The 15,368-nt window shown below is 35.3% G+C and overlaps 1 protein-coding gene across 1 annotated transcript in view; it reads right to left on the bottom strand.

Moving 5' to 3' along the window:
• The window catches only part of Rabex-5 (Rabaptin-5-associated exchange factor for Rab5), a 68,921-nt gene that overhangs the window by 19,251 nt on the left and 34,302 nt on the right, over window positions 1-15,368 (bottom strand). The window contains exons 3-9 of the mRNA XM_068348394.1: window positions 14,344-14,504; window positions 13,455-13,540; window positions 12,703-12,868; window positions 8,741-8,870; window positions 7,274-7,371; window positions 5,152-5,411; window positions 3,530-3,661 (exon numbers count right to left, since the gene is read on the bottom strand). Coding sequence (XP_068204495.1) covers window positions 3,530-3,661; window positions 5,152-5,411; window positions 7,274-7,371; window positions 8,741-8,870; window positions 12,703-12,868; window positions 13,455-13,540; window positions 14,344-14,504 — 1,033 coding nt within the window. The remainder of the gene's footprint in view (window positions 1-3,529; window positions 3,662-5,151; window positions 5,412-7,273; window positions 7,372-8,740; window positions 8,871-12,702; window positions 12,869-13,454; window positions 13,541-14,343; window positions 14,505-15,368) is intronic.

The raw sequence follows: 15,368 nt of genomic DNA, 5'->3' as shown, positions 1-15,368 counted from the left end.
GTACAGGGAGGCTCGGATTCCCGATAGATGGAGGGATTTTGCCACATTCCTCATGAGCCTCGTAAACACGAGAGGAGCAGGACTGAGGCCAAAGCACAGGGCTCGAAACTGGTACCCCACATTCCTGTAAACAAACCTCAGAAACGGTTGGGAATCCGGGTGTATAGGAATGTGGAAGTATGCCTCCTGAAGGTCGAGAGAGACCATCCAGTCGCCTTCCATTAATGCTGTCAAGACAGCCTGGTAGACTTCATCGTGAAGTTTGTCTTGACAATGAACACATTGAGCGCACTTGCCTCTTACGTACTCCTGCAGTGAACATGGCTGCCAGATCAATGGAGCCATCCCTGATAGACTTGTTCCAGCAGAGAACGTGGCTGTCAGATTATTGGAGCCATCCCTGATAGCCTTGTTTATGCATGACATAATTGTACAGCAAAACTTCAAACGCTCGAAAAAAAACTCCTAACAGGAGATGGTCTAGCTCTGAAGCCGACCATAAAATCTTGGAGCGTCTCATGGCCAGGCGCCAGGGAGAGTCTATGAGGTTTGAGAAGTCTATCTGGGCAGAGGCAGGAACTCCCAAGCCGAGAACTTCTCCCGTGTCATATCAGACTCTCGCTCTATAAGCCAGCTTAAAAGTAGGGAAAGCAAAGGCTGTCTCCCCCAAACTCCTCCTGGTGATTAACCAGTCGCCGAGCAAACGTAAAGCTCTCTTAGAAGAGCGAGAGAGCACTAGCTTAGAAAAACAACGGCTTCGAAGTAGCTAGGCCTAGTGTAAACTCTGACGTTTAGGCGAACGAGGAGCAGCAGTTACAAAAAGATCCGGACTAAGATCCTTAAAAATCAGCATGATTTATTTAAAGTCCATAGAGGGCTGAGCAGCTTTAGGCTCCTCTCCGTCTGACAGAGTCCTCAAGGGAATATCAGTAGGAGGGGGATCAGCAACTTCCTCATCTGAAGGAACCTTGTCCGACAATTGCCGAGTCTCAAGCAAGGGAGAGACCTGCCGTGGTGGCAGTGCTTGACAAGCAGAGTCCACACGCAAAGGAGCAACAGTAGCAGTCAAGGACGCTATGTCATGTAACTGCTTAAAGGACTGACCAGCAACAACAACAGGTGCGGGAGGACGCTCGACGTCAACTCGAGACTGCCTTGACTGCCTAGACTGAGCAGTCAAAACAACTCTTGACTGTGGTGCTTGACGCTCAACGTCAAAACAAGTCAACTATGCTGGTTGGCGAACGTCCTGAACGTCAACAAGAGCAAGCGGCAGCGGCTGAACGTCCACAAGCGGCTGAGAGTCAACACGGGACTGCATCGAGTGAGGCTCTACAAAACACGATAGACGTGACTTTGTAACGTCAATGTCAACAGGACGAGCAAAGGCTCGTTTGGGCGGCTGACGGCCAGGATCTCGATCAGCTAAGCGGCGAGGATCATCGTGAACCTGCTCAGCAGAATAGTCCTCCATAAGAGAGGCAAGCTTATTCTGCATGTCTTGCCGTACAACCCATTTAGGATCAATGGGAATGGGTGCAGTAAGAGACGAGGGTAACGTCTGTGACTGCAAAACCTTGCCTACAATAAGACTCTCGGAGCCTGTGTTACGCTTTTGTTTAGGCGGCGAGCAGTCTTCCGATGACTGCATAGGGTCAGAGCTGTCCCAATGGCTACAACCAGGACGCTGGACCTGTCCTGAAAGGACTGACTTTCGCTTTAAGGGCCTCGAAACCTTGCTCCACGGTTTCTTACGCGAAAAGCCTTCGGATGACGAGGAGAAAATCGTCTCGCTCGTCTAATGGTAGGGGCGGTCTTGATGAGACACGCCTGAAACCATAGAGGGAACGTCTGTTCGCTGATCAAGGCCTCTCGAACCCATAAGTCGTACGACATTACTTCTCCCCTGGGCTTGGGAGCTTGCAAGAGGTCTCGGACTAGGCGAACGACAGGCACGAACAGACGAACCCTCGGTCGCAACACTGATAACACTTTGCGCAATTATCACTTTATCACTACGATTTTCTGTTTTGCACTTACTTCACTGAAATCGAATTTTTCAACAATTCACATTAGGCATGAATAAAACTGATTTCTACCTGAAGCACGCAATTCTACCCTCATCAAAAGGTTATAATTGCGAAATAAGTCGTATAATGTAAGCACATTAATACAAGCAAAAAACAGTAAACATATATTAAGATAAAAAGATCAGTGGCTGGGGAGGAGACTAAACACTAGTTCATTCAAAACTACGTTTTCAATCTCTCACCGTACAGTGCCTTGGGACGAGAATAAAAACTAAAAACGTTTTATCCTTTCTCCCCGTACAGAGACTAGGGACGAGAGTAAAAAACTGACTTGAGAACAACGTTACTCGCTTGGGACGAGAATAAAGATCGGAACGTTCTCTCTTCCTCTCTCTCTCTCTCTCCGTCTCTCTCTCTCTCTCTCTCTCTTGATTTCGCACCGAAGAGAAAAGCCCACTTACCTTTCGTCAATAAACAGGTTATTTGACCAAAGGAAAAAACTGAAAGGACTAAGAAATTGAAAATTAACAAGTTCCTTTAAATTAGTATTTAAAACATTTAAGTTTGAAAGAAGAATGAACAAAACGTCAGAAACGATTTACTCTTTCTGCAAAGTGAAACCGTGATTCTCTCTCTCTCTATCGTAACGATAGAGCGCAAACTGCGTAGCATAAATAAACTAAACGTTAGTTCATCTTTGAAACAGTACGAAGACTATTCAAAGAAAATCTTTCATAAAATATCTACTAAAAAATATTCATTTAATAAGTTTTAAATCATTTGCTCTGTAAAAGTTATTTACGATTGAAAGGGCTCAACGTTGTTTAACTTCGGTTTCCAAGTTAGGACCGCCTACTCTCGGATTAGGGGAGGAATAGGTAAGGTCGCATATAAACAAATCATTAAAATTTATCTTGATGTTTATTATAAATGGAAAGCTAATCGAAGAGGCCTAATAAAGGCGGTTGAGATATAAAATATATAGAGGAAAATCTATAATTAACAACAACAATTTATAACGTGATAAGATAATTGCTAAAAGCCTAAAACACACTTCCGTACTAAGGGAAGGGTCGGCCATTTAAAAGTCAAAGAAAGTCCAAAAAACAATCCAAAGTCATCAACAATTAAATCTATCCAAAAACGAGTTCAAGATTTAAGTTGAAGATAAAACACCTGCACTGCGAAAGCTCAAACCAAAAGGAAGTACTTCACCAAGACTGTTGAAAAACTCCAGGTTAACAGCGAGTAATGGTACGTCTTGTCGATCAGACCGACAGAGAAAAATTGGGTCTGTTTACATGTATATGCGGTATCTGGCCGATAGTTGGCGCTAGTGGGCACACCCGCAACCTTCATAGCGATCGCTCGCGAGTTTTTGTGTGTTTTTCTGTCGAGCCGCCGGAGGCTCAGCTATTATATATTCACCGGCTAAGTTAAATATTTAAAAAATAATGATAATAATAATAATAACAATAATAATAATACAAAGAACTTACTTCACATAGCCACATCTCACCATCCAAAGCATTTGGAGGAAGAGCTTCACCCGACATATACCTATCAAACTCGTCTGTTGTCAAACCCAAGCTTTCTGCTGTCAGTTTCTCTATGAAAGCTACAGCACAGCACTGAAATACGAAAAAAACATAGCTTTGAGATTACTAGTTTGTTAGACAATCGGCTTAAGATTATTGAATAAAACCTTTTGGAATCTCTTCAACAGTAAGGTAAGGATCTATCAAATTTACTGATAAATAAGTTATCAGCTTAAAAAATAAAGGAAACTTACTCTAGTTAGAAACTTTTCTGAATCTCCGTAATGAGGTTAAGATACCCAGTGTATTCATAATTATACTGACGACAATCCTGATCGCCCTCATCATTAACCATCATAGCTCTGAGATTACTGGTTTGTTAGACAATTGGCTCAAGATTATTAAAAAAATACTTTTGGAATATCTTCAACAGTAAGATAAGGATCTATCAAATTTACTGATAAATAAGATATCAGCTTAAAAAAAAAAAAAGGAAACTTTATTCTGTTACAAACTTTTTTGAATCTTTGTAATGAGGTTAAGATATCCATTGTGTTCATAAGTATACTGATGACAATCCTGATTGCCCTCATCATTAACCATCATAGCTCTGAGATTACTGGTTTGTTAGACAATCGGCTTAAGATTATTAAAAAAAAAAAAAAAAACTTTTGGAATCTCTTCGATGGTAAGGTAAAGATCTTTCAAATTTACTGACAAATAAGATATTTGCTTCATAAAAAGGAAACTTTCTCTAATTACAAACTTTCCTGAATCTCTGTAATGAGGTTAAGTACAGATATCCATTGTGTTCATAAGTATACTGAAGACAATCCTGATCGCCCTCGTCGTTAACCATCATAGCTCTGAGATTACTGGTTTGTTAGACAATAGGCTCAAGATTATTAAAAAAAAAAAAGAAAAAAAACAACTTTTGGAATCTCTTCAACGGTAAAGTGAAGATCTATTAAATTTACTGACAAATGAAATATCCTCTTCAAAAAAAAGGGAAACTTACTCTAGTTACAAACTTTTTTGAATCTCCGTAATGAGGATGTCCATTGTGTTCACGTAATGAGGTTGAGTACAGATATCCGTTGTGTTCATAAGTATACAGAAGACAATCCTGATCGCCCTCGTCGTTAACCAGATACCAAATGATTTTAGCTTTTACAATCACACACAAATGAGGGTGCGATACAATACATGTAACTTATCCTAATAACCACTAAACTTCCCCCTTTCAGGGAATATGGTGAGTTGTTTTCATTCATTTTTATATTTTCCTATCAAACCAAGTTCTAATTTGGTTCAAGTACTCCTCTTTACTCTCTACCTATGACTTTTCCTCTTGCTGTATTTCTTAGCCTTTGAACACCATCTACACTATTTCCTTATTCATAATACAAGGCTAAATAAAAGCATAATTGCCATGCATCCAACATTTCTTTATCCAAAACTAAAGAATCTCACCCATTTACTAAATAATTATGCCTCTCCCAATCCTTATATTTTCCCTCTCAAAATTAAAACTAACTAAAAATTCAAAAATAAACCAAGTAATATACATATATAAATATTACCAAATTGGTGAAAAAATATCCTGCTTCACCACTCTGAAGACTTGCTTGTGGTGCAAAGTTTGTTACGTAAGCAATGTTACTATGCAACAACGGAGGGTTAGCCTGGAGTACGCAATATATGAGAGTCGGTAGCAAGTCATCCGCAGAAGCAGGAGCTCCACCGCTAGAGAGTTTCAGAAGAGTCAATGCATGGTGGCTGAAGGAAATGAGGCATTTCAATTTGTCCGATGGTACTCTCTTGCTGTTCATTTCGATCAATTCTGGAAAGAAAAAATTAACATCAGCAAAACTATTTGATCCCCTTCACTGTTAATAAATCATATTTGAGATTAGTAATTCTGCAACTATGATACTATATCTCTTTATCATGTTTTATTATCAAATAAATTTATTGGGTCAAGATACATTCACTTAAGAAAATTTTATATAGTAAATCAATAAATAATTCACACCCTCTAGAGCAATGACAAACCACAAATTGTTTTCTAATTCAAATTTTTCTCTTTACTCTGTTATATAATAATCATGCTGGCAGAAATAATATCCAAAAATTATTGATCTTTTTGTATAATGCTAAAATACAATAGTTTCCTTATCTAAAAACAAGTATTACAGTATCTGAATAACATAAATACAGATCCTTTGTCTACAAGAAGCATGTTAACCCTTTTACCCCCAAAGGACGTACTGGTACGTTTCACAAAAGCCATCCCTTTACCCCCATGGACGTACCGGTACGTCCTTGCAAAAAAATGCTATAAAAATTTCTTTTTTCATATTTTTGATAATTTTTTGAGAAAATTCAGGCAATTTCCAAGAAAATGAGACCAACCTGACCTCTCTATGACAAAAATTAAGGTTGTTAGAGCAATTTAAAAGAAATATACTGCAAAAAGTGCTGGGAAAAAAATAACCCCTTGGGGGTTAAGGGTTGGAAATTTCCAAATAGCCTGGGAGTAAATGGGTTAAAATACAGATCCTTTGTCTACAAGAAGCATGTTAAATTGAAGTGGGGTACCATAAATAAATTATGGAATTGTTCCCTAAGGAAAATTATGCATGAATTGTAGGATTATACACTGTTATTCTTTTTCTCGAATTAAGTTCTCATTGACGTTCACCTTCAGTGCAGCTAGCCACAAGTGAATCTTTGTTAGTACCAGCCCTTGCCATCCTTGCTACGTCATTTCATCAGTCAAGGTTGGATCCACACTGAGATATATGTAGTAGCATCTTCCCCAGTTGTGCCTCGGCTGACACTGAGCTGGATTGTAAATGCTAATCTACTGGTTGTATGTACATAATTGTAGCTCCCAGTTGTTACCTCCTCATAGATAACATAAGCTGTTACTTCCAATCACTGGAACTGGGCTAATGAAAATTACACTGAAACAGTTATGTATGCAATAGCAGCAAAGATAGAGAGGGTAATAACAGCATCGTACCAATATCACTCGTTATCTTGGTAAGAAAATGCAGTATGTTATTAAATCCTGATTTAACTACTACATAGTTAAAGCTTCAAATTGTTAAAAAATGGCCTGTACATATCAATTAAATACACTTTACTCTCAATCAATAACAGAAAACGTAATTGTACACTACAAGAAAGGATTAGGACACAAAGCACCACTCACCAGCACAATATTCATTGTCATTAGCAAAGTACACAGTAACTGGTGAATTTATTTGGGATCACTTATTACTGATAAAATTCACTTGAAACAATTGCAGATATACAAACACACAAATTGAATCGGAAATGGTGTTGTAAAAAAAAGAAACTAGAAATACATAATTGAGAAGTCAAAATCGTAACTAAAGTCACTGGCATATTCAAAAGGAGACTTGATGAGAGTCGGGTAGATACACGTGAAGTAAAGTTCTTGCCAATGTAAAACTAGAAGTCCAAAGGCACAACAAAGGACAATCGTCTAATTGTTATTTAGAATATCATGGCAAGGACAGGAAGGTCATTAATGAGGCAATCATATAAATGGTAGCATTGTACAAAATGCAAATGTGTGTACAGTACCATACAACAGCTCCATAATTTCAAAATGTTCAACTTTTGCTCTTGAATAATATAAATTTTTCTAATAAAATAGTTACATTTCCTTACCATTAATAACAAGGTCCAATGTTTCCCTCACATCTTCTTTCGACTCATCCACGCCACATTCCAAGTGTTCGCTGCTAATCCAAGCTAAGCTACGGATCCTGGAAACAAAGGAAAGGAACAGGTAGGACTAATATAAAAATTTCTATTCAAATCAGACCCTTTATCTCCAATGTAAGAAACAAACCCTTTTAAAGTAGTTTACAGTGACCATTAAGTGAAATTTCTTAATATCAAGCGGATAACCTGAAGAGTTCATTCTTAAATGGTGAAAATTTTATTATAATAAGAAAACTAAGTTCATGGTGACTCATGATAAGAGAATAGAGGTCATAAATGAAAAGGGTAAATGACAGAAAACCGCAGCTAGGGTCCAGACACACTGTCTTCAGTACTGTGCAGTATCTACTACAGGACATACACAAATCTTAAGAATGAAGTTACATTCCAAATTAATACATTAGAATTACATCAATTCTGTTTAACTGTACATATGGTATTACACGATTTACATTTTCCTTTTACTGCTGAGCCAAATATAATTTCCATAAAGTAAACGCAGCATGACATAGATAGCCTGATGAGTCTGAGCTCAACATAAGTAACCTAAATACAATACTATCTATGGAAGAGACACTGAAACCACATTTTGGTCGAGGGAAGAGGGTCAAGAGGAGAAGTAGCCTAAAGGTGAGGATTATGATCATACATATAAACAATAGAAGATTTATGAATATAAATTATCATGTCTTGAAGGCAAGTTTGGAGTACAGTAAACTAAACCACCAAAATGTTGACTGAAGTGAGAGCTTGGTTCACTTATACTTTCATCAAAAATAACTTAGGGACTGAATTGGAAATACAGAAGGTGAACTCTATCATAGAGATATTAGAATTTACTAAATTATAGGATTTCTATTTATACAAGATGAAAACAAACTATTAATGAACAAAGAATTCTATCATAGAGATATTAGAATTTACTAAATTATAGGATTTCCATTTATACAAGATAAAAACAAACTATTAATGAACAAAGAAGAGTGTGGACAAATAAAGTTAAGGAGCTAATGGATGACAATATATGAAGATGAATTATTGGAGATAACTATAGTAGGTGAGAGATTGGAACCCTGAATGATGAGGAGTCAACTTTTTCAGAACATAAACCGAATGGTGTGTTTATAGCAGAGAGAGAACCACTATGAATTGAGTTATCCAGGTACAGTATATACTGTAGTTGGTATCTCTAGAGACTAAATAAGAGACTTCTACAGAATGCCATCTGAATTCTTAAACTTCTACAACCTGATGCCACTGCCAGAAACAAGAGGCATACAGTATTTTGAAAAATAATTCTCTGCACTGTGTATGATTACAGAATAAACATTTCCATTTACTATCATAATTTTAATTAAACTTTAGTTGTGCAGTACTATAGAAAAGGCAAAATAAAGAGCAACAAAGTACCTATTTTGAATGGCTAAATCCTTATCTTCATTAACTGCGTTGACAGCGCTGATGAGGGACTTGTATAAACGTGTCGTGACATACCTCTCTGTCAATTCATTAATTCTGTCTACTTGCTCTTGATTCAAACCTGCAAACAAGTAGATGGAGGTAAAAGGTCCATATAAATATTACCATGCTCTTGTCCAAGATGTAATCAGCATGGTAAAAGACCAACAATGAATCACTGATCAACAGTTTTAATTTCTTGCAAAAAACTTCATTGTACATATAATACAAGAAAAACATCTTCAATTTCCTATCCAAAATATAAATAAATCAACAGTTATTCCTTACAGTACAATAGAAAAAATATCACTATCCTAACCTTCCTACTAATGTTTCTCAAAATACCCTTAACAATTGCTAATAGTTATATCATAGCTAATTTTCTCAAGATTTTTTGGGTTTTGTGAAAACTTTTATGTATCAACTGTAGACTAACTTCAAAGTTTAATCACTATACGATATCACCTTTACTCTAGGAATCTGGATAAAGGTAAAGTTAAACATTTAAACAGACTGCATAACTTACTGTAGAAGTTCGTTATGTATAGAATATTGATGTAAATACAAATATTAACTACTTTCCAAGTGACCACCATAAAAGTTATTATAAGAACATAATGCCAACCTGATGTCCTATAACCTTATCAAATTCTCATCTTTCTTTATAAAAATTTGAGACAGTACAATGCCTGGAAGTTGTAGTAAATATAAGAAAATACAGTAGGGTCCCGAATTACACGTGTTCTAATTACGCGATTCCTCAATTACGCGATCGATAGTTTTTAAAAATTAATTTTCCTGTATTTGCGAGGAGCATTCTAAATCCGCGAGTCAAGCACCGCGAAGCGTAGGAAATCTATTGTTTTCTTAATTGTATTGGGGGGGGGGGGGTGATGGTTCCCCGATGTCTGAGAAGGGGGGGGGGAGAATGTGAGAGAAAGATTTCTGTTCAAACATTTTAAGACTAGTTTTGGATGAAAAATGTTAAGGTTTGCATATCTGTTGTGTGAACTTGTCGCTAGGCCTAGCCTAACTGTCCAACACCTATATGTATAATATTCCATATTTGTACTAATTAATTTTTATACTTACGTTGTGATTATGGTGAAAAATCCTTATTCATTAAACTTTAAATTAAAAACCATCAAAATAAAGACTATTTTATATCATGCTACTGCCAAACATGTCACCACAACCAAACCCATTACTTTGTTTAGTACGTTCCATCGCCGATCATAACGAACTCGCTAACCAATTTTAACATCTGTCTATAGGTTAACTTTTGCGGCAAAAGATATCTTACCAGGTACTATGTAATAATAATGTTATAATTAATGTTTTATTTATCCTTAGAAAATCAAAATATATGAAATATGAGCAATTTTGTTTCGTGTTTTTTTTTTTTTCCTAAAAAAAACGCCTTCTTAAAAGGAAAACGTTTTTTTTTTTACGTTTCATCGTCGATCATAAACGCATTTACTCCTGAAAGTGATATTGAAGAGCTTTTACTAAAGATGTTATTATAAATAAAGATTATAAATAGGTGGTAAAATATCTATAATTAAAGTGTAGCAGCATCAAGAAATGTTGGGGTTCGCCCTTTACATAAGAATGTACTGTACATTGGATTAGACAGAACGTAGAAAAAATCAATTAGGGAAAAATCGGTATTCGATATCCTCTTCATCAGCATCGTCATTCGTCAATCGGGCTTTTTATTTTTTTTATTCTCAGTCGCTAACTAGTTATCGCACTGCCAAGATCTGCACACATTCCGATAATTCACATTTGAAGGTTTTCTGGGAGAGGATGGATAGAGAAAATACCGGACTATATAAAATGTGTTTTTTATCCTGTTAAGCGTCACCCACGTGATAAACCGTTCACCACGATCTACTCGGTACCGCCTTCAACTGTATATTCCGTTCATGACTTTAATTGCCTTTTACAAGCCGTCAGTCTCGTGATGTTACTTTACTCGTATAGTAAGTATAGGATCACCACTTGGCAACACTCTCAGCATATGGGGACTGTGAATAGAAACTTATATGATGTCTGGCAACTATTTTTCTGAAGGTAGCTTGATGTTACAAAACTCTGGTTTGAACTGGTTTCCTATCAGTGCGCTCGGGCGTTCATGCATAAGTGGTTACTGGTTATTTGTTGTTCCTTTTGTAATGAAAGGTCTAAAGAGGAAGGTTATTTCTTTAGATGAAATAAATGATATTCTTGTTGTGGAATTTGATAATGATAACCTGTTTGATAATGAGAGCACTAGTTCTGAATCCTCCAGTGATGAGTATATTGAAGAAACAAAGTTTTCTTTCGATGTCGAAAGCGAAAATGACTTCTCATTACCGAATGACTGGACAACGAAATTTCACAAAACTATAAAGGGAAAGGAAACGCCGAGAGAGAGAGAGAGAGAGAGAGAGAGAGAGAGAGAGAGAGAGAGAGAGAGAGAGAGAGAGAGAGAGAGAGAGAGAGAATAAAGTGGATAAATAATGTACAAATGTATGACGAGCATATTTGAAAACTATACAGGAAACGATATGAAGAGAGAGAGAGAGAGAGAGAGAGAGAGAGAGAGAGAGAGAGAGAGAGAGAGAGAGAGAGAGAGAGAGAGAGAGAGAGAGAGACCTATCCCTTTCCTTTTGTTGCTTATCCAGGCGTAAGATTTACGATTGAAGATAAAAAGAACCCATTAGAATATTTAGTATTATGTAGCCATTTGAAATTAAATAATAGTAGTATTAATTGTTTTTTTTACTCAACCATTTAATTAATATCCCTACTTTTAACTATAATTACGAATTATAAGCATAAAGAAATTATATTAACTTTGAAAAATTATCATTAGTGAAATGACCGCTCAGGGCAAAAAAAGCGTGATTATCGTACAGCAGCCTATTGCACACTTGCGCCTAGTGGCCGTGTTTACGTGTGGGAGTGTCATCATGGATATACAGTACTATACTGTAATTTTTAACTATTGCTAGATACGTACTGTATCAAACCTTGAAAACCCTTTTTTGTTTTTTGTATCTATAGGAAATAATTCTACATCATTCGGAAAATACTGAAAACAGTAAGCTATGCATAGTACAGTAGTAAATACTACAGTCATAGAAAATTATCAAAACTTTAACAACTTTTTATTGTTTTATTTATCCATAAAAGAAATTTTGTACAGTATTTTATAAAAAAAATCTATAAGAAGGATTTCTTACAGTATTGTTAAGATAAAAGCTACAGTATATATATATATATATATATATATATATATATATATATATATATATATATATATATATATATATATATATATATATATATGTTTTATATATATATATAATATATACATACATACATACACACATACATACACACACACAGTGTATATACAGTATATATATAGCTAGAAAGCTAGAAATGGAGTGAAAAAAAAATTGACGGGTAGGTTGCTGTTTGCCGCCATGATGTGTTTCGAAATATACGAATTTCCAATTACACGAGGCCTTTCATCGACCAAATTCTCGCATAATTCGGGACCCTACTCTGAATGTCATCTTAGCTTGTGTAGTTTTAAAAGATTTCCTGGTCACATAAAAATATTTGCCAATCTTAATAATAAATTTTGTCATTCTATTACAAAAGACCTCTACATATCTCATCCCATTACTAGACTCAAGGACCAAATGAATGGTTTTCTTCTGATTATTTTAAAGCAAAAAATTTGGTTACCTTAGCTCTTTCAATCCTCTGGACATACCTAAAAAAAATTACTCAAGATTTTCAGAAAATTCTTATGCTAATTTACTAAATAATAGTAATATGGTGTACAGACAACATTTAAAGTAAGAAAACCCCTTATATAAATTTCCCAAGCACAACACACTTTAAAGTGACATTACCTTGGTAGAGTGTATGTTCAGAGACCATCTCATTCATGCTGGTGTAAAAATCATGGACCTGTTCTCCTGACTCGTCAACAGACTGGAATTCCACACACTGTAGCATCTTTTCAACAAAACTATTAATCTGTTTGCTGATTCCAACTTGCATATCTTTGTTCAAAGTCTGAAGGAGTAAGAGGGTGATATTAAAAAACATAATCTAAATACACAAACTTTTTCATATATATAGTACAAATATTACTTGAAGTGGACATTTTGTTTGCCAACAGAATTTACCAGACAAAAATCTTCAAAGGAAGAAGAGCAACTTGCAATTAGTATTCGGGCATGTAAAACAAAATCATAAATTCCTATGTGCAAATTTTACTTCATTTCTTATTTTTTTTACACCTCCGGCAGTAGGAATGTAGGAAACAAAGGTTAGAAAGATAGTAAATGTACAGTAAAAGGTTTACACAAATTATATTTTTTCATTATTTATTTTACACACCAAACCCATTACTTACAATGGCCAAATTTAAATTCGGGTTAAAAGTAATCAAACTGTCCAAAGCTTCATCCAGATTATAGGACACTGCTTAACCATGAAACCCAAATGTTTATGTGGTACAAAATATCAATTTATAGTAGTTTCCAACATAATTATAGCCTTTATGCAAAGCATAAATTGAGCATTAAAATAGAAGGGAGACGGTAAGAAACCAGAAATATTTAATGTACAAAGTACAGTAATATTCTACTATACTTACCTTCAAAAAATCATTGAACTCTTGTCCCACACTCTGAGATTCAAAGCTAAGTTGTCGTACAGGTTTCCATTGGTCTCCTTTGGAATCTGTCGTGAAAAATCATTTTCAAACAAACAAGGATTTACTCAAAAGAGATGCAGGAATAATCTTCAAAAAATGGAATAATACTTTAACGCCTGAATTTAATTAAAAAATAAAATTTTTTGTGCTTAACTTGGATTTGAACCATCACCCCTTCCTGTAAAAGATATCCTGTCCAAAAAACCAATAAAATAATCAACAATCTTAGAATGACATACAGAAGATCCTCAACTCACAAACTTAATTGGTTCCAGGAAACTGTTTGTGAGTCAAATTCTATTCCTATGATTTCCAGCTACAAACGTCAACAAATAGTCGGGTTTCATAAAAACTAGATATCAGGTTATTACAAATGTCACTTTGCTTTCTGTATTAAAAGATACAATATTGTTTTATTACGGAATTTCTTTATCTTATCTTTGTTATTTTCAGTTGGATTTGTGTTTATATCTCCAAATGTTCTTAAAGTCAGATTTTTTTGTAAGTTGAAGACCTTCAGTAATAGAGAAATCAAACAGAAGTATCGTCTTGAAACAGGAAACACAAACATGAGGTAAATTTTAGTTTTAAAAGCAACCCTTATTCTTGACCACCAAATGTCAGTGACCTTCATAGCCTTAAAGATCATACTCCTACAATGCAAAAGCTGCCCATTCACCATAGATTTTCAAAGCACGACAAGTATTCGTGAGGTGAACATCAATAAATCAGGTGTGAAAGAAGTACTGTACAATACAGTATATGATAAAAAGTGCCCTGATTGAAAGCACATCTAAAACCTGTTAATTCCTTTGAAAATACAATTTACCTTTGGATGTCTGAGACTTGCGAAAAATAGATTTTACGGCCTTGGTTTTTTTGTCTAGATGCTGCCGACGTTTTTCCTCAAAACGATCAAATTTTTGGCTCATCAATGTTGTTGCTGTGGACGTCAATTCTGACACATCGCTAACTGAACGGCTTACTTTGCTGAAATCAAAGGGTAGTAAGTAATAAAATACACAAGAGATACATAAAATAAAAGTTCAAGGAAGAAATTATTTTCAAAGAATCATAATTTACTGCTCTGAATAAGTTACAGAAATAGAACTCGTTACATTTTTAAACAAAATAGAGCTTCAGTATAGTTTATTAAATATCAACATCATTAAAATCTACTGAAAGTTTAGAATGATTAAGATTCAAATTATAACTTCCACTTTAAATAAAAGAAAATTCCAAAGCGCTCCACTAAACAGAGTATTTAAGACTTAACTGAGACTGCAGTAGTATCATTAATAAATTACTTAAAAAAACACAAGTGACATTTATAACTCAAACAGCTTGCAAATAGGATTTGACCCTAACTTTATAAGGAGCATATGAAACATTTTAAGATTTGCAATGGGAACCATTTCAAGATTTATAAAGGGGAAAAATTCTAAGATTTACTATGGGGGCTTACCATACGATTTTGCTTTAAAGAGTTAAGATATCAAGGAAATTAAAGTTCAAGAAGCTAGGTGGGAAAAGACACAACAGTATATAAGAAGTAAATGGTTGTTGGGATGCTACAAACATCCCTACCAACTACAGAATTCCATATATAAGAAGGAGTTGGTACTCCCCCCAAAAAAGGAATTGGATCTTCTACAAAATGCTGTTAGTAGGAACAATAAACTTATTAAACTGATGAAATAGATGGAGAAAAATATGCCCAAGAAAGTAAAAGCAAATTCATGAAAACAATGCTAGACCATTATGGATTGAAAGTTATGACTCAGTCAAGTTACACACTTTACGAAAAACCTTTCTTTAAATTTTGGACCTACTATCACCTTCAAAAATTGAGTG

This window comes from Palaemon carinicauda, chromosome 24, assembly GCF_036898095.1.
Source record: "Palaemon carinicauda isolate YSFRI2023 chromosome 24, ASM3689809v2, whole genome shotgun sequence".
NCBI lineage: Eukaryota > Metazoa > Arthropoda > Malacostraca > Decapoda > Palaemonidae > Palaemon > Palaemon carinicauda.
This window is presented reverse-complemented; position numbering and strand designations above follow the sequence as displayed.